At 45.1% G+C, this 26,366-nt stretch overlaps 1 protein-coding gene across 1 annotated transcript; it reads left to right on the top strand.

Moving 5' to 3' along the window:
• Positions 1 to 26,366, top strand: Abhd17c (abhydrolase domain containing 17C, depalmitoylase). The gene is made up of 3 exons (XM_048368906.1): positions 1 to 686; positions 20,867 to 21,046; positions 24,922 to 26,366. The coding sequence occupies exons 1-3, from the start codon at positions 70 to 72 to the stop codon at positions 25,139 to 25,141; spliced, it is 1,017 nt and encodes a 338-aa protein (XP_048224863.1). The 5' UTR covers positions 1 to 69; the 3' UTR covers positions 25,142 to 26,366.

Genomic DNA, 26,366 nt, shown 5'->3' with positions numbered 1-26,366 from the left:
CCGCGCCGCGCGCCCCGCTCCGGGCCAGCCAGCCAGCCGGGCCGCCGCCGGCGGGCCCAGGCCGCCCCGATGCCCGAGCCGGGCCCCAGGATGAACGGCTTCTCGCTGGGCGAGCTGTGCTGGCTCTTCTGCTGTCCGCCGTGCCCCAGCCGCATCGCCGCCAAGCTGGCCTTCCTGCCGCCCGAGCCCACCTACACCGTGCTGGCGCCGGAGCAGCGCGGCCCGGGCGCGCCGGGCCCGGGCCCAGCCCCGGCCCCCGCTCCGGCCGCCGCCGCCGCCGCCGCCGCCGCCGCCTCCGCGGCCCAGCCTGCGCCGCCGCCGCCCGAGGAGGGCCCGGGTTCCGGGCCCGGCGCGTGCAGCCTGCACCTGAGCGAGCGCGCCGACTGGCAGTACTCGCAGCGCGAGCTGGACGCCGTCGAGGTCTTCTTCTCGCGCACCGCCCGCGACAACCGGCTGGGCTGCATGTTCGTGCGCTGCGCGCCCGCCAGCCGCTACACGCTGCTCTTCTCCCACGGCAACGCCGTGGACCTGGGCCAGATGTGCAGCTTCTACATCGGCCTGGGCTCGCGCATCAACTGCAACATCTTCTCCTACGACTACTCGGGCTACGGCGTCAGCTCGGGCAAGCCCTCGGAGAAGAACCTCTACGCCGACATCGACGCCGCCTGGCAGGCGCTACGCACGCGGTGAGCAGCGGGCCGGCCGGGCGGGAGTCTCCCGGTGGCCTGCGGGGAGCCAGGCCTCTCCAACCACCTCTCCAGCTCGTCCCGGGGTGCCGCCGGTTCCGGCTGGGTCTTTGGTGGCTCCGGTCCCGCCACTGGCTTGCCTGGGGCGTTTCAGTACCGGGCAGAAGCACACAGCCCCGGCCCCAGAGCCTGGATTCCCCAGGCACAAAGTGACCTTGGCCAGACACCGCAGTCTGCAGCCCTCCATTTCCCCCGTGAAAGCAGGGGGGCTAGATAGGATGACCTCTAAAGGACTTTCCGGTTGTAAAGGACCCCTACCCCCACCCCTACCCCCGGGCAGCGCCTGGGCAGCCTTAGAGGGATTTGGAGGGTCTGGTGGTGGGAGGTGTTTGGGGGCACAAGGAGTGGCCAGCATTGTGTGGACAGTAAGTTAGCTGCTGGCCCGGCATCTTCATGGAGCCCCAGTAACAATCCAGCACCGGGCAATCTCTTGACCTTGAGTTAGCATCCACATAAGGGTTAGGAAAGAAAGTATTTACTGAGGCATGCTGGGGGCGTGGTTTAGGGGACAGACCAGGTAAAACAAGCAGACCAAAAGCTGGAAATTATTCTGATCTTAGACAAAAGTCTGGCAAGTGAGCAAGTTGAGTCACCTATTTGTGGTTGGGTTTTGTGTATATGCTTTTTCTCACCCAGCTCAGGGCATGATGGTCTCTAGTCCTGAGATTGGGTTTCTTCCCAGTAGCCCCTACCAGACCATTATATGGTTTTTTTTTGTTTTTTTTTTGTCTAAAGCCTGTCGGCTCATCTCACACACATGGCCAACATTAATGATGTTGTTTTCACTTGTATTGTTACCTATGCTCTTAAGTTCACCCTTGCCCTTCTGGGAAAGTGGCTTGCCCCAGTAGGGAAGTAAGTCGTGTTTCTTGGGTGATACTTCTTCATGTTCTCCAGTCCTAGAGAGGATGGATGGCCTCCTTAGGAAAGTGGTTTAGGCAGATGCATGTGTGCCGTATACTGATGTATTGGGTCAGAAGCCACAAGTAGTTAAAAGCCACCAGTTCCAGGAAAGTGTTCCTGTCTGTTTATCTCTCTTTCTTTCTCTCGTACATACAATCTGTTGATTGGTAGAATTGCCATTGGTATAGATACTAAAAAGGTTGACATCAGATCTTTTTAAAAGTAGAGCATAATATTCCTAACTTAAGATTTTATAGAAAAGTTTATGTAAACATTGCACCTATGTCAGCCATCTATTAAAATGAAAGCCTTGGGTGTGGGTGTGACTCAGCCACATAGGTGGCAGGAGTTATTTCCTGAAGACGTCTTTTACATTTAGGTGAATTAGCAGGCACTGTTTTTGATAATGCTAAATTTTGAATTACTTGTATGTCTACATTTCAGTCATGATTGGAGTTATACTAGAACTCATATCTAAAACAGGGTAGAACAAAGTGGCTGAGAACCTTAGAAATTGAGGATTTGCAAATCATCTTGTCCTGTGCTTCTGAGACCTTGCAGTAAAAACCATTTTCCACCTTCCTCAAATGCATACTCATCTACGGTGACCCAGCTGAAGTATATGATATGTTCCACAAAACTGTTCACAGTAGGCGGTTCTCACAGCAGACTGTGTTATTTTGTTTCGCTTAAAAAACAAGTATGTGACTGTTAACTGTTATGTGTATTTCCCAGTTCCTGCATGGACCAGTGTCATACAACAACGGAGATATCACAGCTTGCCAGGAACAGGTCTCTGCTTTAGCAATCTTACCACTGCACCACATAGATGTCTGGTCTTACTAATTTAGGTGTTCATTCCAAGGCTAATGAGACCCCTGTGCTCCTTCCTGCTCTGTCTCTTCTACTCTACCTTTGCCCCAATACACCCAGTATAGCCATTCTCTCTACAGCACTGTCCATGTCATTGCCACGGGGGGTGGGGGGCATGGTTCACCCCCTGTGTCCATTCTTCTGTGGCTGGGTCAGATCCTTCCAGTCCCCCATGTCTTCTGGGGGTGGCAGGGAGGTCTTTCTCCTCCTTGACCTGCTGGGTGAGGTCTTCTCTGACTTCCTGGTTAGCCACACTGCTCGAAGTTCTTGCCCTCCCCAAGTCATCTCTGTCTCTGTCCTTAGGTTGTTTCCCTTGGAAACTTTCCAAGTACCTTGATCTCCTTCCCTCTCTTATATCTGGCCTTTTGAAAATGCCCTTCTGGTCTGAAAATATCAAACCAGACATGATGCCAGTTGTATTAGAAGACTCTTGGTGTTCCTTTTGTTGTGATTGGATCTGGAATCTCCCCAAGAGCCTTTTGAGTTCAGTGTTCTGATCTTAAGGATTACTTCCCAGATCCTGAGGGCTCTGAGCTCATCAGTGGCTTATCTGTTGATGAAGTCATAATTGACTGGATTATTGGAGGCTGTAGAAATGGTGGAAGGTGGGACCTGATTAGAGGAATTGGGCCGGGAGAGATATGCTTTTGATGGGTCCATCTTGTCTATATCCTCTTCTCTCTTGTTTGAATCCTGGCTGCCATGAGGTGAGCAGCTTTCCTCAACCATGCCCTTCTATCATGATGTTTCAGACCTAAAGCAGAAGCCAGCTATGGACATAGGCCTCTGAGACCATGAACCAAAACAAATCATTCTTCCTTACGTTGTTTTCTCAGGATTTGTCACAGCAATGAAAAGTGACTAGCGTATCTATATGTGGCACTCAGTCTGTTTGCTTACACTTGGCATGGTGTTGCAATGTCTGTTACAGTGATCCCTCACATCTTGCGGGAGTTACATGTGAGAAACACGCAATAGGTGAAAATCCATGAAGTAGCAACAAGTGAACCATGTCTATATAACCCTGCTACTTCTTGGAAGTATGTGTTTTTTTTTTAAATCCCACAATACAGTGAAGCCGAAATAAGTGAACCACAACATAGTGAAGAATGACTGTATTTAACTTCATCTCCACTAGACTGCAAGTTCCTTGAAGACAGGGTTTCTGTCTTTTCAATTTCCAGCAACTTGGAAAGTGCCTCCAAAAAATAGACTCTCGTTAAACATTTGTTTAGCAACTTGCACATACTAGATCATTCATCAGTAGGTGTAGTGCATTCAGTTTTTCCTCAGTGACAAGATGTTGTTCTTTTTTGCCTTCAGAGTTCATTATCTATGGTATAAATGCATAGGCAAAACAAAAGAGGTTCAGATATATTGACTTGTTCGTTTTATAGGTGTTGTGATATTGAAGTGCCTGTATCGAGTAAGAGTACTAATAACCTTCATTCATATTCCTCCTCCGATTTTTATCCATTATGTCTCTGCCAGCTTCTGCCTGGTGTCCAGAGCTCAGCCATGGACAGAGGGCTCGAAACCGATACCCTTCAGCCTTCAGACCCCACATGCAGGATGGAGGCAGGGAAACCCCTCAAGAATAAGCCCACACCCGTGGGTGTATTTGGTGTGCAGGTGAATCTAGAATAAGGGTTTCAGGAGGCAAGAAGAGTGACTTAGTATGTGGCCAATGGATGATTATTTTAAAGATGTGGAAAATTACTGAAAAGAGTGAAGACAGTGGTTTGAAGGAGCCAGGAAGAGTGTGGACTGAGTGTGGAAGAAGAAAATTGGCATGTGACAATAAGGAGGGACAACGAAACCTAAGCACAGAGAGGGCCAGTATTAGGACATGTTACATATTTGTATTACACTAAGGCACTTTCTAAGTACGTCATGATTTACAAGCGATTGAGGAGTGTTTGTGGAAAGGATGCTACATACATCAGGGTGCCTTATCAGAGCCTCATGATGGTGTCTTGGGGAAGTGAAGTGATTGGTCTCTGCGGACTGAGAGTGAGTGATTTCAGTCTCCTCCACACACATCCTTCCAGGAGCTAGACTCTCCTGGACCGGAGCACACTGGGTCTGTGACTCAGGCGGGTGTAAATCAACCTGGCTTGAAAACAGGCAAGCAGATAACCCAAAGTAGGCAGAGTGTTTCAGCTGAGAAATAGGCAAGAAGACATTTGTGATTTGATTTGTTGGTGGTGTTTACTGATGTCATCCATCGAAGTCATCTTTGATACTCAGTTTGATGGAGGTGATAAAGATGAAGCATTTAAAACATAGAGGAGGGCATTCACAAGGAAGATTAGCAAGAGGCTTTTGTGCCTAGGTGCATAGAGCAAATTGCTTAAAAGTTTATTTACTCACTGGCTAGTTGGAGATAAAAGATGTTTCTGCCCAGGATGGCTTTTAACCATGATCCTCAGATGTCAGCCTCTGAATAGAGGGGGCTACAGGAGGAGACAGTCTTAATAAGAAGGGGCTTTGGGCAGGTGAGCATGTCCAGATGACTCCATCCTGCTGGCCCTTCTGTACCTCCTTTTCACCTCCTGCTCTTCTGAGTAGTGGAGGCCAGCTTGTAATGCCTGAACTGACACAGAGCTAGTTCCCTTGGGTAAGACAGACATGAATGAATTCCGTGAAACAGGCTAGTTGAGCAGTGGCATCAGTGTCCTATTGTGACTGTATGGGCACACATTACGAGGCCAGGAATGAAAAACAAGAGGCTCTTGGTGCTTTTTCTTCTCTTAGCAGATGGAGGAAGTAGCCTGGGGTATGGGTGCATTTGTGAACAGCTGATGGGGTGGGTGGGTGGAGGGGACCAGCCAGGCCTTGAGTAAGAGCAGGGGAGGAGGGACTGGGTCTGAAACTGCCCAGTGCAAGTGACTTTGGTGCCTTTGGAGTGAAATGGTTTGATTTCTTCCTTCCTTTAAAAGATTTACCACTGGAACTGTTTCCAGCTCTTCAATCACAGTAACACAGGCAAGGTTGTCTAGGGGAACCTTGGAAGTGATGTTCTCCAAGCCTCTACGCTTTCTGGTCAGGTTTCTTGTGATTAAGAGCAGACTTGAGAGTCTGACAGACCTGAGTTTAGGTCCTGCCTGTGCCACTGACTCGTTACTTTTCTACCCTTTTCAAGCCTCAGTTAAAATAATAATCATAGCGCAGGAGCAATAACACTGTTAGCCACAACAATCTCATGTCTGGTGGTTAACAATGCCTTCCACACAATGAGGCTGTTGTCGAGGACTGCTTCTAGTATTGTCAGAGTGGTAGTGCTTAGGTGGTACTGAAAACCAGACAGATAGTCTCAAGTGTTATATTGTCTGTGTGTGGAGACAGCCAGGTCAAGATGAGTGCACTGGGTGTGGGTATAGAGGAGGAGCTAAGATGACTTGGTTTTCTTTGCAGCTAAGAGGAAAGAGGCTCTCTTTGGGTTTGTTACTTGTGGCTTGAAGAGCTTTGGGGAGTGGTGCACATTAAGGTAGCACTTCTGTCTGATAGCACTTCATCCACCAAGGTGTTTATATCCCCAAAGGAGATCTTTAAAGGGGAGGAAACCTTACCCGTAATCCAACACCTACAATTACTTTGCCAACCACCGGCTCTTGCTCTTGCTTTGTTGTTTCCAGGCTTAACCCTTAGGAATAGAGCCGGAACCAGAGAACTCTGTAGGCAGAGTTAGGGATGAAAGATGAGTGACGCCTATCTCCTTTGTACCTCTCAGGATATTCTAGGGGCTCTATATGAAAAGGACAGTCTGGCAGAGAGAATTATCTTGCCTTTTCCCTGAAGTTGGCCGAGGGAACTCAATGGCTTATTTTCTTTTAAAATATTGAATATTCCCATAATGCTGTGTACCTCCGACTCATGGTGAGTTTTCAAGACCCTGTAATGGAGCGCATTGATAATTTCCACACTATTGATTCACTTTAGAGTGTGAAAGGACTGCGGCACCATGGTGAAATCGGAAGCCTGTTTCCAGGAAGTCTGGGTCATTCAGACTCTGGGCCTCACTGTGTATATCTGTGACTTGCTGAATCACTGGGAATAGCCCACCCAGGGTTTCTGGTTCACAGAGCACTGCTTTTCAAAGGAAAGAGAAGCCCAGAGAACTAACTCTCAACTCTGATTATACTTTACATTTTTAAGTGGTTGCGATGAACTTTGGGCAGTTCCTGGTGGGTGGTGGTGGGGAGTGTATAGAGCAAGCCTGTGTTCAGAACATATTCATAGAGCAAGTTTCTCCTTGTTCAGTATAACTGTGCTGGCTAGAGCCATCAGGAGAATTCCAACTTCCCCCCAACTGTCGATAGTAAGTGAGTGTCACAGACATAACTAAGCCCTACACGATGATAATTAGGTTGACTCAAAGGTCGTAGTGCCAGACTAAAATTTTTGCCCTGGTTTGAGTCACATAATTTGGTGTAATCCTGTTGTTGTTGTCACTAAAGGGTATTTGACGTTCTCTGTTTAGAGATAGTGGTGCTTAACTATCACCAGTGTCCTATCAACTCTAAACTTAAGCTAGTGCAGATTTCTAAGCTTATTTCTTATTATACAAGGAGACTTGATGAAATAAGTAAAAAAAGTGAACATATCATATGTTAAATGGAGTAAATTAGTTTTTTCTATTGAACACTTACAAGAAAGCCCCAGAAAGATAGATTAGAAGCATAGTAAGCTGAAGATAAACTTTCAAGTGAAGAATAAGACAGGTGTGCAGTCATGGATGAGAAGGGCTGAGGCCTTCTCCACTGAGTGGGAGCTTGCAAAGCCAGGGCTCTGCTGACCTGGGGATTGGTGTCTTGCACACACAGCTATTAGTGTTCCAGCCATGTAGCACCCTTTTCCATTATCTATCCTCCATGCTGGAGTCTTTCTGTCCTTCATCTTCTCCTTTCCCCCTAATAAATGGTCCCTGAACTACTGCACTTACTCACTCCCTTCCTTCCATTCTTCCCCATAGGTTTCACTTGGTCCTCAGGGCAGGCTTAAAACTACCTGTAGTTTTAGTATCTCAGGAGCCTGAGATCCAGAAGATCCCAGTTAGAGGCCAATCTGTGGAGAAAAGACAGAGCAACTGTCCCTAAAATAACCAGTGACGATCTGGATGGAAGTGTGGCTCAAGTGAGAGAAAGCCAACTGAACAAGCAAGTCAAGGGGGAAGCAGGCCCTGAAATCAAACTCTACTACTGCTAAAAAACAAAAACAAACAAATGAATAAAAAAATCCACAAAACAAAACAACCCTCAAGGCCACATCTACACGATCTGCTTGATAGCTGCTTTGTCTTACATACCCGAAATAGTGCTGCCGTGTACAGGCTGCTTGCTTGTTGAAATGCCCTGAGTTCAAGGCCCGGTGCCACACATGTGGACACACATAACTACACTTCTGGAAATGTGTTGAATAAATATACGAATGACTTGGTAGTCTCAGAGTGCACAGACTGTGGGGTAAGAATTATCTGGGGAGTCTTACTGAAATAGTGAGCCTGCCCTCAAAGGCTGGCAAAGGGCAGTGTAGAGCAGGCCCAAAGCAAGCCCAGGGTGAGGGGTTCATGATCTGTATTTCAGGGACTTTGGGATACTGACTTAGTAGCGATACTAACTTTGTGGCCATTGTAGGACTCCACACAGTGACTCATGGTGGTATACCAATCCTCTGAGGGATTTGCTGCAGTTCTTTGCCTCCATCAGTGATTCCTATTATGAAGCTTGGAGTTCGTTTATTATAATAATTATCATTTTAATTATGTTGTAGTTCTGGGGATGGAATACAGGGCCTCATACATGCTGGTCAAGTGCTCTACCACTGAGCCATATCCCCAGTATTATAAGAGGACTTTTCCAATTTCACTTAGAAGAAAAATGCATGCTTCTGTAAGTACATGTATGTTTTAAATACACAGCTTTTAAAAGCCGCTGCCAGTGGTTGGTCTCCCAAGTCTAGGTGCGTGTTCCTCCAGATGACACACTGAGGTCTCACACTCTCCTTGTCACTCACCTGTGTCATCCTGTGCAGTTTCCGTGTTCTAGGGTGTCCAGTGTGGAGTAGCCCTGCCTTGTGCTCCACCCCTCCCTCACTCTTCTCCTCCTGTGCCACTCATAGCTTGTTCCCCGGGCCACACCTTGTCCCCTCTCACCACCTGTAACTCCCCTTTTGACTTCCTCTTGTTCTGTTGGACCTACTTATTAACAGATGAGTCAGGTCACTCAGGCTGTAAGCCAGGCACTCTTCCCCAACCAAGCAGACTGCTCTTGGGAAGCTGCCATTCACCAGTACTGATGATAAGCAGTGATTGTAATAATTATGGAAATGATAGTTTATTAGAACATGACAAATGCTATAGAAAAAAACAAGAGGGCAAGCTGTTGGGCCAACTCGAGAGTAGATGTGGGGAGTTTCAGGTTTAAAAGAGTGGTTAGGGTTGACTTCATCCAGGGAATGGTATCTGGCCTAAAGCTCTAGGGGTTAGCACTGCACAGGAATGGATTACTGACAGCAAAGGCCCTGGAGTGCAGTTGGCCCATTCCAGAGCATCAAGGAAGTCAGAGGGTTGGAGAAGAATAGGTAAAGGATGTGGAGGACAGGACTGAAGACCAGTCAGTATTTTACTTGAGAGATGATAGTGACTATATTAGTAGTAGCAAAGGTGAAATATGCTCAAATTTTGGACATATATTAAAGTGCAGCTAGCAGTGTTTGTTGATACAGAATGGGTGGATCATAATTTCCTTGACTCTGGCCATGGCAGTATTAGTTGGGAGCTATCACAGTCCCAGCTTCCTTTGGATATTCCTTCCAGGATTGGGAGTGGAAGTATGGCCCAGCCTGGGGACTGGATAAGGGCTTATATGGACCCAGGGAACAGAAAACAAAATTTGCTTTCTTATGAAAAACCTCACCTGTCTGGGACAATTTCAAGAAAGGCCACAGAAGTGCTTAGAGGAGGAAGGAGTTGTTTTGCCTTTCATGGGATGTCTGCTTGTTCAAGTCTAGCTATTATCCGGGCAAGCCACAGCCCTGTGTATGTGGCCATTTTGTTCATGTTTGTCTGGCACTTGGAGAATGTGATTGTGGCTGTTAGGGAAGGGTTATAGGTACTTTTAAGTGTCAGATGACAAGGACAAGTGCAGAATTTACAAGAAAGTGTTTTGTTTTGTTTTAATTTTTTATCTCTTCTACTAATGACCTGACTAACTTTATCCCCTCTGATTTATGAGGCCTATGTACTCTCTTTTTTTCCCTTCCCATGTTGTGTACTAAAAGCAAAACAAAAGCAGTATGGGAAAAATCTCAAATTATATGCAAAACAAGGAAAATATGGAAATAAGTCCCCGTTAGCACCCATCTACAACAGTTGCCCACGTTCTGTATCCTGTGGCTCCATTCCCTGCCTGCCATCATTACTTCCCGTAGCCTTTAAAAAAAGGAGAGTGTGGGCTGGGGATATAGCCTAGTGTCAAGAGTGCCTGCCTCGGATACACGAGGCCCTAGGTTCGATTCCCCAGCACCACATACACAGAAAACGGCCAGAAGCGGCGCTGTGGCTCAAGTGGCAGAGTGCTAGCCTTGAGCGGGAAGAAGCCAGAGACAGTGCTCAGGCCCTGAGTCCAAGGCCCAGGACTGGCCAAAAAAAAAAAAAAAAAAAAGGAGAGTGTGTGCAGCACTGAAGTACAGAAACTAGCTGCTTCCTAGTGGTATCTTTTTGCCATGTGTTGTGATAAGCAGGTAAAGAGCCAAGTTTTCCTTCTTGTGCTGTGGTAATGGCATTACACCACAATTAGTGCCTGTATTGCCAAGGCAGATTGGAGGGAGGGAGCTGGTAAGTCGATTAACACCACATCGGCAGATAAGTACCACAGAAAGGCCACTTTTTCCCACATCAGACTTGAAAAGATAGATAGAGCTTCAAGGAGAACTTCAGGGGTGGGCCCTCATTATATAGAATTAGTGGAAGGCTGAGCCCAGTGGTTTCCAGCTGTGTAGCCTGGGTAGACAGATGTGTAGTTGTTTTGAGTCTCATTACCTCCATTTCTAGTCAGGGGTCTGCATCAGACACTGGCTCTGGTTAGACAGTATCCACTGAGTGACTGTTTTGTGCTAAGCACATTTTTCACGTGGCTTCATTTCAGTCACTTCCAGCACAGCTGTGAGGCAGAGCTGTCACTGTCTCCATCTCTCAGAAGTGGAAACTGGGTTTCAGGAAAGGCGAAAGACTTGCTTGCCAAGTACAGGTCTGGAGCCAGTGCTCTATAGAATGCCGACGCCACCCATCTCCTGAACTGTGGTGGGGGCATCTGGAAGATGCTCACTCACGCCTGTGTGTACAAGAGGGGGCATCCAGAAGACACACGCTCACTCTCATGTGCACAAGAGAGGTCATCCAGACATGCTCACTCACACTCGTGTTCACAATATCAGAACTTATATTTCTATTGTCTTTTTGTTTTGCTTTTAGTGCTCACAGGTTCTATTTTACACACACACACACACACACACACACACACACACACACACACAACAGCATGAATACATGCTCTATTTTTATGAGAAAGGACTCATGATTAAAAGCTAGTCCAAGTTGCTTGTGATTAACATTACTTAATGTATTTTTGGATTTCATTCCCTGGAATTTTACGATCTGAGCATATTAATAAAATTGTATAAAATTCAACCTTTCAACAAGTTTGAATGCATGGTGATTATGTCAGGTATGGGGCTAAATACTAGGTACAATCTTTTATTGCACACACAGACAAAAGATATGTAATTTGCATTTTAAAAGATGACTTTGAGGGGCTGGGAATATGACCTAGTGGTAGAGTGCTTGCCTTGCATGATGAAGCCCTGGGTTTGATTCCTCAGCAGCACATATATAGAAAAAGGCGGAAGTGATGCTGTGGCTCAAGTGGTAGAGTGCTAGCCTTGAGCAAAAAAGAAGCCAGGGACAGTGCTCAGGCCCTGAGGTCAAGCCCCAGGACTGGCAAAAAAATAAAAATTAAAAAAAATGAGAAAGAGAAAGAAAGAAAAAGATGACTTTGAATAGCCTTGCAGGAACTTTCAGTAGTGAAATTCTATGTTGTTGTCTGACAGTATTCTGAAATGTCTTTTGAATCTTTGGAAATCAGACTGAAGGTATAACGAGAGAAACGCTGTCTTTTCTGGTGAGACTTTCTTGGATTCCTTTAACAGTTGGCTCGAATAGTTCTGACTTTTACCACTCATAGGGTACGTTCTGATAAGAAGAAGGTGGGCCAGAATGAATAAACAGCATCCTGAGTAAGCATGGGTGGCCCTCTGGAATAGAGGTCAGGACCCAGGGGATTGGAGGCTGACTGCCTGTGTGTGATTCCTGCCTGCCCTGGCTAATCTCTGTGCTTCAATTTCCTCCTTTGTAAGATGGAGAAACCGAGGTAGTTTATATAATAGCATTGTTATTCGTCGTAGATGGGGACTTGCAAGGCACAATTTTATATAAAGTTTGGTAAAAACAATTTTTTAGAAAACTGAGGAAAGACACAGAGAGATGAGTTCATAGTAGGTATTCTCAGAACCGTGTTTCTGAATGGATTTGTGATCCACAAACCCATTGTTCCTCAAAGGAGCTCTGTGGGATGGTAGGAGAGAGGAACTCCAGGGGGAGGCCCAGGAAGAGGACATGATTTAGCTCAGCCCAGATGGCTAAGTGGCCAGTGCCATCTCCACATGTCCTTTGTTGTATCCATGTTTCCAGTGTTCGAAGCCTCAATTATTTTTTTTTTTTGCTATTCATAGTCACTTTTGTAGTTTGCTCTCTAATGCTTTTTGGTAGTCTGTAAAAATGTAGTTGTATCAAAAAATGAGGTTTTTCCATATTTGACCCCATCTTTTACTCCTGTTCTTTAAACAAATAATAGTTTTTTTTTCTCTACTACTGAGCTGGATCTGTTTAGATGGGGAGTTGAAATCCTTAAAAATGTAGTATGTAAAAAGAGTGGGAAAAAAAAATGTACTGTGTTTCTGGAGCCTCTGCAATGTTAGTGTGCCTAAAAGGGCTTCCTCTCCCCGGAGAGCCAGAGTTGGCCTCTCTGCCCTCCTGGCTCCACCTCGCTGTGACCTCCTGGCTGCTGAGCACTCTGGGGCCAGAAGTGGTTGTCCTTACCAGCCCTCAGGAACATGGGCTGTGCAGCTCCCTCTGCGTGTCATTGATTTCTGGACTGGGCGCCTGACACGTATTCATGACTGAAGACCACAGGGATAGGTAAGGCAAGTTCTGTGACCTCCTTGGAAACGTCTGTACCTCCTGGGTTCTCAGTAGTCAGCGGGTAGGCCCCTGGCCGGCCCTAGAAAGTACAAGCCTCTCTGGTCCTCACGTGAGGGCCTTTGCAGTAGAGGGCTGAGCCTTGTCCTGAGCATTTGTAGGCCTCTGCAGGATGGATTGATGATACAGGATGCCATCAATGAAGGAAATCATAAAGCCCCTTACCTCCCCACTCACCTTAAGGAAGTTTCATCTTCCTGAATTATAGCCAGAGATATGAAGAGACATTGGTTAGGTATATCTGTGAGTGCTTCATAGTTATCACTGGATTTTAAAGTTCTAGCCTTTCCATTGTTAGGGAAATGATTATAGTTTATAGCAAGTATACAGTCTGATGATCGTTGGAAGGCTTTAAAAGTGGGCGTCACCCAGTACATCCCTAATGCCAGTCTGGGGCATACAAAGACAGTTTTACTGGCCTTTCTGTGATTTAAAAGAAAAAAAAAATCAGTTGTGGGGCTTGAACTCTGGTCCTGGGTGCTGTCCCTGAGCTCATCAGCTCAAGGCTAGCACTAGCGCCACAGTGCCACTTCTGGTTTTCTGGTGGTTCATTGGAGATAAGAGTCTCGCATTTACTGCCCAGGCTAGCTTTGAACCGCAATCCTGAGATCGCAGCCTCTTGAGTAGCTGGGATGACAGGTGTGAACCACCTATGCAAATCTGCCTTGCCGTGATTATAAGCCACAGGTTTTACCTATCAGTATCTCCTTGCCACTGACCTTCTTAATATTCCACTTTGACTTGGGAGTCTTAGTTGTAATCACTGCAGATTAGCACCGGGTGGCCAGAAGGCTTGCAGCAGCATTCCACTACAGTGGCATTGCTCTGCTGTAGCTTGATGTGTGAAGGGTGAGCGAGATTGGGGGAAAAATCCAGTTCTAGTGCCTGAACTCCACTTCCTTGTTAGAGTTATGACCAGTGACGTCCAAGATATCAACAACCATCCTGGTTTTCCTACTCTCAGCCTTCCATAGTTAGTTTTAGTTCTCTGTTGACCACGTTTGTGATTTTAAGGAAGACACTTCAGCTTTATTTCTCGTTACACATATTTTCCAGAGTGTCTCATCTTCTTTTACTCCATTACCTCCCCCCCCTTTCTACTTAGTGTCAGCTTGACTTTTACCACCACAGCATCAAGGCTGTTCATGTTTGCTGGTGACATTTTTATTGAATCTGAATCTATAAGTTAAAAAAGCCAGCCATTACTGTTATTGTTGTTATGTATGATGTGGTAGAAAGATGTTTTCATTTCTGCACATGATTTCAGGGCTTCTGGGTCTCTCACATGAGAGCTTTGTTTCTAGAACTTTCTTGCAGTTACAGGCATATACTCCCAACAGTGGCTTTAAAACTCTGTTGTTTATGCTTTATTTTCCTGGGCTTTATAATTAGCTACATGCCCTCCCTCCCTCCCTTCTTTACCTCTTTCATTTCATTCCCACTGAAGCTCTTTACTTTCACTATTAAGCATTAATTCAGTAATTTACTTATATATTTTGATACAGTGTCTAGCTATGAAAGAGTCAAAGTGTGCACCTAGGAAGAGACACATGAGAGTTACAAATAAAAGGACACAACTGATTTTATACACTCAGAACAAAGGGAGATAGGTCCAGATAGTGAATAACAAGAAGTACTGCATAAATCAGGGATGCCCTAACCATGTGTGACCCATCATGTTGCTCTTATCTCTGATTTGTTTTCATTTTCATTATTCTTATTATTAGTAGTAATGGTAGTAATAGTACTCAGGCCTTGTGTATGCTAGGCAAGTACTATACCCACTGAGCTATACCCCCAGCCATACTTTAAGTTCCTTGTCCTAGTGTCAGAGAATTTCCTTCAGGTCTTGCTATCTCTTCTCTCTAGAGACGATGGAGTCTACTTCAAGTATCTTGGCCAGCTGGCCTCGAGTTGTTGCTGGCTGGCTCAAGGATTTTCCTGCACCAGGTTTCTTAGTGTGTGCCATAAATGCATCTAGATGTTATGGCCTGACAAGGGGTTTCCATTCAGAATGGGAAGCCAGGTCAGCACCTGTACCTATCTAAGCCATCCTTAGCAGACCATATGTAGTTCTTCTAACTTCTGAAGTGACTGAAAATAGGAGACTGTGTTCTATATTCTGCCAAAGGAAAGCTATTACCACATAAGACACTATAGGATGCAGATTGTGAATTGAAACATGGAGATGCTAGGCAAAAATCTTCAATTTCAGCCAGGTGCCAGTGTTTCAAGCCTAATCCTAGCTATTCAGGAGACTGAGGTCTGAGGATCAAGGTTGGAATCCAAGTTCATGAGAATCTTATCTCCAACAATTCCTTTATTGTCAAGATGATGTATAGAGGGGTTACTGTTACATGCTTAAGGTAGTGAATATACATATATCCAATGATTCTTATCTCCAATTAAACTTCAAAAAGCCAGAAGTAGGAGACACATCTCTAATGACTCTTATTGCCAATTAAACATCAAAAAGCCAGATGTAGAGCTGTGGCTCAAGTGGTAGAACACTACCCTTAAGCTAAAAAGCTCAGGGACAGTGCCCAGGCCCTGAGTTCAAGACCCAGGACCAGTGTGTATACTCTCTCTCTCTCTCTTTCTCTCTCTGATTGCTTACCTCTGAGCTTTCAGTTTTGCCTGTATGTATATGATGCTATTTATGCTATTCTATCTCTGGTTCTTACATTTACTCTAGAGACCATGTTATAAGTGTACCTATCATAAGTGGTTATGGTTAAGTATATGGAATGGAATGTGGTTAGGTGAGTATTTTGAATTATTAATGTAATAGTACATGATGTTCTTAGTGGCCAGAAATGGCTTTTTGTTTAGGATAAATAAGGATGTAAGCTTTGCTTCACTAAGTTTATATACTACGTAGTATTTTAATTAAATTGTAACAATGAAGTTACTCCAGGTCTTCTTTTAGGCGGACTTGAAAGAGGAAATGGATGGCTCTGGGTTTGGCCTCTGAGTTATGCAGCCCTAGCCCACTGTTTGGTGGTCCTGGAGATGGATCGAGCACAGATAATCCCAAACCCTGTGTCCTTGACAGATGGGTGGGGGTGGTATGTTAGTATGCAGCGAGCCTGTGTAACAGCTGCCCTTGAGTGTTCAAATATAGAAATTGGAGTTCTGTTACTGTTTTATTCAAATGAAAGATACCACTGCCTACGTTCCCTCTCGGTGCACTGCTGTCTTCTGTAGCATTCCTGAGGGAGTCCTTTCATCTCCCAAAAAGAGGGATGGCAGGATCATTGTGCTTTAACGGAGGAGTGTTTTCCTCCATTGTGCTTTTTGAAAATCCAGGCAGGGAGGAGGGGTGACGGAAGGGTCTTCATGTCAGGAAGTCAGTGTTATGTTTGAATAGAGTTATTTTAAGACCTCAGACTTCCCTGTGCCTTCAGCCTCCCCTCTAAGGTATGCCAGGAGTAGATTAGTCCACTAGATTTGTAAAGAACACAGAAGTAGATGTACACACACACACACACACACACACACACACACACACACACACACTTTTTGAGACTAGCTGATAGTTTTCCTCCTGCCTCAGGCTCCCAAGTAGCTGGAACTGCAGGCAATTTTAATGCTTACAGTTTTAACTTTAATGCATATTAAAACAATTTTGATGCCTGTAGATTTTAAAGATTTTTCTTTTACAATAACAGACAACATTGACTGTTTGTTCCTGTTTTAGTTACTGTGTACTTTTTTTACTTCCATAGTAAAATCTCACTTAGACCAAGAATTTTCTGTTGTACTCATAAGGAAATTTTTGTATAAATAAGATTTAAGAGGAATGCTTGCCTTTTCTTTTTAAATTGTGTTAAAAAAATCAAGCAGAATTTACTGTTGCATTTGTTTTAAGTGTGCAGATCTGGGCATTGAGCCCCTCGACTGGGTTACGCGGCTATCACCATCCACTGCCATGGGACAGCAGAGGCTCTGTGCTCCTGGAATGGAGTGGCCACCCTGGGCAGCTCTCCCTTCTGCTGTGCTTGGGCAGTGCTCAAGCAGATTGCTTCTTTCTGAGCCCAAACTGGGCCTGTGAGAGCCCTCAGCGCTTGGCAGCTCAGCTCCCCTCTCCCTGGGGAGGGAGAACCCTGATGCACCCAGGAACTAACTCACAGCCAGCGACCATGTCCTCAGGGTCTGTGTCCGGCTCCAGGCCCTTTCATTCCCTTGTCCTGCCTTCTTTTTACACTCGGTTGTCTCCTAGCATGAACACTTCCCTCTGCCAGGATCTTCCTTAGTCCTGGGGCAGGGGTGTTCTCAGCTACTTCCTCTTGATGCTTTCATGCTCTTTCCCCTGACCTTGTCTTCAAGCTCTGCCTTCTGCTGAAGGCAACTCTCAGCTCCCTTTTCATCACTCTGCGTGCTCTGCTTTGATAAACATACTCATTATCCCTTCTTCCTTGATTTGAATCTAATTTTCCTTGTTTCCCCACATACGTGAAGCCAGAAGCACATAGTTTATGCAGTGTTGAATTGGAGCCAATGGCGCTACTTTCTATAGTTGGCTTATTTGACTTTGTAACCACAGTTGGAGCGCTAAATTTACCCAGCATTTTTAAAACGTCTGAAATTATAATTAATTATATTGTTTTAAGTGTCCGTCTTAACCAAATCACTTTAAATTAGAAAAAAAAGAACCAGAGCCCTAGCTAGCATCATAGCCTTTAATTTTTTACTTTTCTCAAACAGTACCCATGAAGCAGTGTTGCCTATGTTTTTGCCATTGGAATTAACACCGGGAGAAACCTGTTTCTTAGAGTTTGATTGATGAAACATCAAGGAGCTTTCTAAACCTATCGAGGTGAATCTTAAGGAAAGGTGATCATGCTTTGTGTGATGAATGCCTTTTTTTTTTTTTTTTTTTTTGGCCAGTCCTGGGCCTTGGACTCAGGGCCCGAGCACCGTCCCTGGCTTCTTCCCGCTCAAGGCTAGCACTCTGCCACTTGAGCCACAGCGCCGCTTCTGGCCGTTTTCTGTATATGTGGTGCTGGGGAATCGAACCTAGGGCCTCGTGTATCCGAGGCAGGCACTCTTGCCACTAGGCTATATCCCCAGCCCCTGATGAATGCCTTTTCACGCTTCCTTGTGATCACAGTATAAAACATGTGTGTGTTGATGGCCACAGAAAGCACAGGACTGGTTTCCCCTCTCTGCCCGTGGATCTGGTGTGGCTGCACAGGACCTATTCATGTTCCTGCCTCCATATTTCATGTTACCTATGTGTTTATCTTCATCCCGTGTCTTCAGACATTCCCCTAGGATTCCATCTCTGAAATACTTAAAATGTTGACTTCAAAGCCAGTGGCACTGTGCCAAGCATGCTCCTTCTGAAGATAAATGAGAAAGCTTGGACAAAGGCGAAGTCAGGGCCCATTCACTTAAACAGGATGCATGTGTCTCGGAAGCCCGGCTGGGTCATGGATGTAGAAAGAAAAAAAAAAAAGCCTTACAGTGAAAGAAAAACAAACCAGTTTCATCCCACAAATAACCATTCCCACGGGCACCATCGCCTTGGTACTCCAGCCTCTTTCCCGAGTCTCCTGCCCCAGCCCTTCCTCTTGCTGTAGGTTTCTTCTAGATGCACATCTGTCTGCACTGTGGCCAGCCTGGATGCCGCAGCCTGTGCATGGGAAAGCACAGACAGGTGAGAACTGAGAGCCAAACGTTTAGCTTTGCAAAGCAGCTCGGTGTGTACCGCACTTGTGGCTTCAGGAGTAGTGACTCAGGACCCGGGCTTTTCCCTGACGAGAAGTGGGAGACTAATTCTTGGTGCTGGAGTTTGAAATGATCTTACCTCCTTTATGCCTGAAAGCACCGATGTTCATGTGCTTCCTTCCTATGTATGATTGTGACCAAACTAGGTCAGATGGTGCTCCTTTCCCAGCTCTAAGGTGCTAAACTCGGAGTGGATTTTGTACCCATTGTAACAATAACTATTTATGAAGTTTAGTTTTAATTTGTTCAGTAGCTTCTGGCTAGATTCAGTCTGTTCAAAGCAAGAGATGCCACTGAGCAGACTGATCCAGAGCAGTGAAGGCCTGGCACATGTTTGTGAGTTGTCAGGGAGCCAGCCTGCAGGAGCAGTTCTGGGAGCCTGCAGGAGGGTTCTGGGAGAAAGGTCAGGCAGATAGATGTAAGGCTACTGTGTGGATGTGGACTTTGGTCCTCAGGTTTGCTGAAAAGTTTGGCCAGCAAAGTAAAGTAAAATACTTGTTTTGTTGGTTCCAAGGACTACATGTGTGATTGAAATGCAGGGATGTGTTGGGTAGTGACATGAAGTTTGTGTAGGGAGGGCCAGGAGGGAGGAGCAGAGGTCAGATGGGGAGAGTCGGGCAGGGAGGGAGGGAAGGAGGGCTGTCTCCCCAGGTTCTGCTCTGGGAAGAAAGTAGAAGCCAATGTGGAAGCTGGCAAGCTGTCAGAATGTGCCATTAGTGTGAGTCAGAGTGATGCAGGGAATTGAAACCAGGTCAGTTGTCAGGAACTAGGACAACCTACTTCCTCATCAGCCATACCACGATCCACAGAAGCCACAAGGATAGACAGAACAGGTCGGAAGACCCACTGGAGCAGCCAGAGCATCATGGAGAGGAACGGAGAAGGCATAGCTATGAACTCCAGAAAGATCTCTGGGGATAGCCCCTGGGCACCTTTGAGGGAGACCCTTGTTTTGGGGCAAGACTGCCTATCCACACTCTGGCCTGATGGGCAGACCCTGATTGTGTAGGCAGGGGTTACTACCACAAAGTAGCAACTGGTATCTGGAAAGCATCTGAAAGACAGGAGTGGCTGAATTTATTAAATAAAAATATGTGCTAGGGAAATGGGGGCTGGGGGAGAAGAGTGAGAAATCCATGCAGTTTCTGTGTTCCGCATCCTCCCCATGCGTGACATCTGCCTCCCACCAGAAGGGAGAGAAGAGCGCACACCTTCCTTTCAGAGCCTGGGCGTGGGTGTTTAGTTCTCTCGGAGCAGGGAGCCATGGTGGAGCCCCCAGCATGGGCACAGGGAGCTGTGGGCGCTGGGAGCCACAGGGGAGGCCCGGGCAGGGGCACAGGAAGCGTGGGGAGGCCCGGTGTGGGCACGGAGAGCCACAGGGGAGGCCCATGTATGGGTGGGTAAGGAGCCACGGGGAAGGCCACTGCGTGGGAGGGCAGTTCTCTCTGCACACGGAGGCCTGGAAGGGTGGTCTCTAATCCAGAGAGCATTTGCCCAACTAAAAACTAACAGAATGGCTGGAAAGACTTGCGCAAGTGTTGAGCGTGGGAAGTTAAGGGGAATATGATTACCTTCCAGTGTCTGTTGTTTCTCAGTAACTCCTTTTCTGATGAATTCTATCTTTTATGTCACCAGGATTTCAATGAAGAGTTCTTGATCATTATAATCTACCAAACATGTTTTTATTTTTTACTTCAGAAATTCACTTCTGATGATCAAAGAAGTTATTTATAAAGGAATAATAGGAAACGAGATGAATGTGTAGAACTAAAAGGAAATTTATAGTACATTCGTTTAGTTTTAAATAGCCAGGAAAAAAACCTGCAAACTCTTTTAGAAGAAGTTAATCGGGCTTGGGATATAGCCTAGTGGCAAGAGTGCCTGCCTCGGATACACGAGGCCCTAGGTTCGATTCCCCAGCACCACATATACAGAAAACGGCCAGAAGCGGCGCTGTGGCTCAAGTGGCAGAGTGCTAGCCTTGAGCGGGAAGAAGCCAGGGACAGTGCTCAGGCCCTGAGTCCAAGCCCCAGGACTGGCCAAAAAAAAAAAAAAAAAAAAGAAGTTAATCATTTAGTACTAAAATTGACCTCTAACACTTTAAAAAATCAAGTTCTGTTTACTTTAAGTTAAAAAGTATACAAGTTAGATGGTGTGATTTTAAGCTAGCACATGTGGGAGTTTTGTGGGTTTAAGGTTTTGTGGATTTCTTTCTGTCCATCCATCCCTCCCTCCCTCTCTCCCTCCACCCTCCCTCCTCCACTAGCTAATAGCATATAACCTTTCATCTCCTCAGGTATGGTGTCAGCCCTGAGAATATCATCCTCTATGGCCAGAGCATTGGGACCGTGCCCACCGTAGACTTGGCCTCGCGATACGAGTGTGCAGCAGTTATCCTTCACTCCCCTCTCATGTCTGGTTTGCGCGTGGCTTTTCCAGACACCAGGAAAACATACTGCTTTGATGCTTTCCCCAGGTAAGCTCACATTTGTGACCACTTGGCCAGTGGTTAACATTTGGGGTAGCTATAACTGCGTACCACTCTTAAGTGTCCACTGAATGGAGACACTGGGCTGTGTGCTAGGGGTCATAGGATTTGTGAGAAGAGGGTTGCCGACCTCAGGGGCCTGCCTCACTGTGAAAGTCTCCAGAGGGGATATGAGAACCTTGAGTGTGCTGATAACTAGGAGTAACGATTGAGTCCTACCACGTAGAGTACAGAAAAGGCACCCACATGCCCTAAGGCAGCTTAGAGTTCAGTATTCATTGGTTCATTCATTCATTCAGAGGCATCACCTGTATTATTGACCACAACTCATTTGTTCATATTCATTTGTTCATTTGGAGGGATCTGTATCAGAATTACATACAGATGTGTAATGAGGCAATTGGCAGTGGCCCTAACACTGACAGAAATAATAAGCAAGCACACCTCTGAAATTTTTCTTACATTTTCAAATCACATGATACAGGTAACATACAAAGTGTTTGTAAAGGACATAAAGGCAAAGTGATTTTGGTAGCTGGCCTCAGGGAAATAAATGTGAAAAGCCACTGGCCACCTTTTCAGCCGCTCTTGCACTTGGAGTAGCAGCCCTGGTCTCTGCAGAAATGCCCCAGTACCAGAGGAAATGTGAGAGGCCATGGCCCAGGGCCTCTCCTGCCAGCCCACTGGAGATGGTAAATCAACAGTGGGCCTATAAATACCCCTGCTCTTTCTGGTTCCCAGTGATAGAAGAGAGAAAACATACTGTGAACACAAAAGCAGCCTCTTTCTGAAATTTTCTAGTTTTTTTTTTTAACCTAAAAGATTGCAAGTATTAATAAAAAACAATTTTCCCCATGGCCATTTCCCACAGTGCATTGCTGAAGTAGCACAAGTGGCCACCTCATTTTGCCTCTTACAGAAAAAGCCAGCAGAAACGGTGGTATACAGCTTCAGGACTCTGCTCACCTACACCTTGCCACCTTTCTGTCATTGCCAGGGGAGAAAGGGCAACATAGACAGTGTTGGGTTGTATAGCATTGGTTCCATAGATTATCTTATTCTACAGGAAGAACCACCATCTGTGAACACCGTGGTGAACTCCAGTTCTGTGCAGTTTGTCCCAGGATTCATGGGAAAATGGCACTACACATTCTGGTGGCGTGTCTAGGAATGCTAAGTAGGCCAGTGTGCATCAAATGTGGCCTTATTTGAGCTGCATTGGTAATGAGAGGCCAGTTTATTGCATGTCTCGGGAAAGCAATGCCAGGAGTTACCCTGGCAACAAAATGAATAACTTTTTTCCCCTCTAACTCTTAAATTGGCCAATACTTTATAATACAGCCATATAATACCACTTACTAATTCATAATGAAGAACAGCTTGGGCTGTGTTTGTCTGACTTACCAGATGTTTCTCGGTCATTTTTGCATTGGCTGTACTTCCTTCACTCCTCAGGAAACTGAGGCTTAGAGAGGTTAAGTAATTGGCTTAATTAAGTTGGGTGACTAAAAACAGCAAAAAGAAGCTATTTCTCATATTCAGTACCATAAATTTCTAATACGATAGACTGCAAACTGCTAATGTTGCATTGAGTTTGATCATTAACTGAATTTGCTAAATATTTTCTTACTGTGTCAATTGGTACAAAATGGCAGAATGGTCTCTGACTATTTTCCTATTCTCAAAGGAGATAGTTTCTCATTCCTGTTAATATTAAAAAGACCTGATTATTACTTCACTTGTTATTTTCATTACATTTAGGATCTGACCATGGCATTAAACTTCAAATACACTCTGTAGACAGTGCAAGATTCCCCTAAGTATGAGCACAGATGCAAACCCACCGTGACAATGGAGTAATACCTTTTCAGTTGAATGCAAGGAAGGAGCTGTAAATGTGGAGACATATATTTCCAAATAAGATTCCTAAGCCGCGAGGGCTCTGTCCTTGCAGATCCTGTGGCCACTGGGATTTGCCCCGAGGGGCTGCAGTTCAGGAGTCCTCCTCACATGTGGGTTGGGTGTTGGTCTTTGAAATGTGTAATTGATGTTAAGGGTGCTTTTGATCTCCATGGCCCCATGTCTGTGATTTAATGTCCTCTCCTAGCTTCCCTTCCTTTCTGGGTAAAGTAGAGATGATGTTTCACTGTGGATTCACATGTGTTTCACTGAGGATTAAATGAGAACTTATGAACTTATGTGTAAAGTAAAGTAAGCACTCTTAGAACATGCTAGCTGTTACTTTTTTTTTTTTTTTGCTAGTTCCAGGGCTTGAACTCAGGGCCTGAGCACTGTCCCTGGCTTCTTTTTGCTCAAGGTTTGCACTCTACCACTTGAGCCATAGTGACACTCTGGCTTTTTCTGTTTGTATGGTACACAGGAATTGAACCCAGGGCTTCATGCTTGCAAGACAAGCACTCTACCACTAAGCCACATTCCCAGCCCTCCTAGCTGTTACTTTTACCAGAGATTCCTACAAACAGTACCCATTTATATTCTTTTGTAACTCTGGACTGAGATCAAATACAGAAAGAGAGGTCAGTGCTAAGAGGCCTTTGGGAAGAGGAGAGGAGCAGAGAGAGATTTGTTTTCCTTGATTGATTCGTGGGTTAAATGAAGCTGTCCACACCCAGCCCAACAAAGGTAACAGTCCTTTGAGTTCCTCCTGGGATGTGTCTTCAGAGCCTGGAGCACCATGTTTGAAGATACCAGACATTTATTCTCTGAGAGATTTGATTTTTAGAAACAGAAGTAATTGGGAGGCCAATTTAAGCATCACATTAACCTTTCAAGCTAAGAAGTGCCTTTTTTTTAATAATAAAAAAAACAAAGCCTTCTCTTTTATGAAATGGGGTTTGCATCTTGTTAATCAATTTTCTCAAAAAAAAAAAAAAGAGTTCTACAAATGAGTTCAATGAGACCAGCTTCCCAAAGGGATGCTCATTCAGACATGTCTAGTGCTAGCTGGTTATTTTCTTAATCCTCTCCCCAACATAAATATATCTAAAATAGCAGTGATAGCTTTGATAGTCTGATATTTTAGAAGTTCTGCTCTTAATAACAACAACAACAACATTAACAAAAACACTGTAGCTAAATGCCATATGGTATTTTTTATTGTATCCTGGAACAAAAAAGAGACACTTGTGTTAAAACAAAAAACAAACTAATGAAATTGAAATAAAGTCTCAATTTTTTTGTTAGTAATAATGTACCAAAATTGGTTTCTTAGTTTTGACACATATAGGAAATGAATGAGGAGGAACCCTATATTATGTATTACCTCCACCTCTCTCCTGTAAATTTAAATTTATTCCAGAATGAAAAGTTTGTAAGTATGTAAGGAAGAAATGAATTAGTAGAAAACAAAGGCAGGGGAGCCGCATTAGCATAGCATAGTCGTGTGGGTGTCTCCGCTGCTGGGGTGGTGGGTATACAGTCTCTGTATATCCTCTCAGTTTCACTGTGAACTTAAAACTACTCTTGGGGGAAGAGTGAGTCTTTAATTCAAAAAACCAAAAACTCATAATATCAATTTCCTTGTTCGTTGCCCATGATATCAACATAGTTGTTGTCAGGTGGGATGTTTTTGGGTTTTTTTCCCCTATAACAAAAGTATCCTTTCCCCTCTCTCCTTTCTCCCTCCTTGTCCTTTCCCCTTCCTCTTCCTTTCCTTTCCCTTCCCTCCTCCACCTCCCCTCCTCTCCTTCCCCCCTACTTTTCTCTCCTTTGTTTCCTCCCCCTTCTTTTCCCCCCTCACCCTATCCTCTTCTCTCCTTTCCTCCCTCCCCCTTCCTGTCCTTTTCCCTCCCTCTCTTTCTGTGAGCATAGCTAAAGCGTCTTTCCCCCTCTCTCCTCTGCAGCATTGACAAGATATCAAAAGTCACCTCTCCAGTGCTGGTCATTCACGGCACAGAGGATGAGGTCATCGACTTCTCCCACGGCCTTGCCATGTACGAGCGCTGTCCTCGCGCCGTGGAGCCCCTGTGGGTGGAAGGAGCTGGGCATAATGACATAGAGCTGTACGCACAGTACCTAGAGAGACTAAAACAATTCATATCTCACGAACTTCCCAACTCCTGAAGACGACAGCCGCTTTACCTCATTAGCCGAGAGCAGAAGCACCTTCTGTTTTTGCACTTGCTTTAACTGGAGAGCTGTAGCGACCGGGTCACCATGAAGAAGTGCCCAGCCTTTAGGGTGCTCTACTCAACGTCTTTTGTATCTAGAGGTTGTTCCAATGCCTACCACCTGTTAAGCTGAGCAGTGGCTCCCAGCTTCATTGCCTGCAGAAGAACTAGGAATGCGTGCTGACTGTGGGACCATCTTCCAGACCTGTAGAACGTGTGTCCAGTTCTGTTTCTCACCTCAGCATCATCTCTGATTTATTGATGTGTAGGACTTGACCTTCCCTCCACCAGTGTTCTCAGTATTTGACCTCAGTTGTTTTTTTTTCTCTCAGCCACGGGGTTCCTGGGGTCAGTCCATTTGTGAAGCTGTGCTAGTGTACCTGGAAGAGTCCTGTGAGGATTCCCTTCTTTTGGTTAACATGCTGGGTTTTTTTTTTTCCCTCAAACAGATGAGTTGAAGACTAATTTACTGCAACTATCACGAGCAGCCTCACCAACTGCAACCATATAAATAAAACTGGAATATTCTTAAACAAAAGGAACTAGGGGTTTTTTAAGTGTAAATTTATTACTAGCTAACAGAGTTTTAATATTTTGATTGTCAGGTCAGTCTAACAGAGCCTGGCCAACTTTCCTCTTGTAAAGCTCTCCTTGTAGGCTTTTTTAAAGTACTGTACATATTTGCAATCACATTGTGCATAGATTCTTAATGGGTAGTTTTCTTTTGTCAGGCTACAATGATGAACTACAGATTCCTTGTTTGTAATGTAAATGATTGGATACATTTTGTTAATATGTTTTTATTCCTATGTTTTGCTATTAAAATTTTTTATAACATTTCCAAGACAAAAAATTCCAAGTTTATGCTTTGAGGAATTTATGTAATTAAAATTTCACTAAACTAATCTGTTTAGGAATTACTTGGGTTTGACACTGGAATTGCGCCACATAAGCGTCGGAAATGTAAGATTCTTAAAATTGCTACACTGCTTGTATTGATTGGGGGTTTTGGAGGGAGTCCTTTGGTTTTAATTTTTTTCTTCAAATTTAAAAGCCTTAAATGTACTGTAAACCTCAGATTGTTGTACACCTGGATTGCGGTTGATTGCCGGTTTGTGTACTGTTGCCTGGATGCAGCACAGTGGTTGGTAATGGAATAAAGGACGCATGGATCAGAA

This window comes from Perognathus longimembris, chromosome 20, assembly GCF_023159225.1.
Source record: "Perognathus longimembris pacificus isolate PPM17 chromosome 20, ASM2315922v1, whole genome shotgun sequence".
Lineage (NCBI taxonomy): Eukaryota > Metazoa > Chordata > Mammalia > Rodentia > Heteromyidae > Perognathus > Perognathus longimembris.
This window is presented reverse-complemented; position numbering and strand designations above follow the sequence as displayed.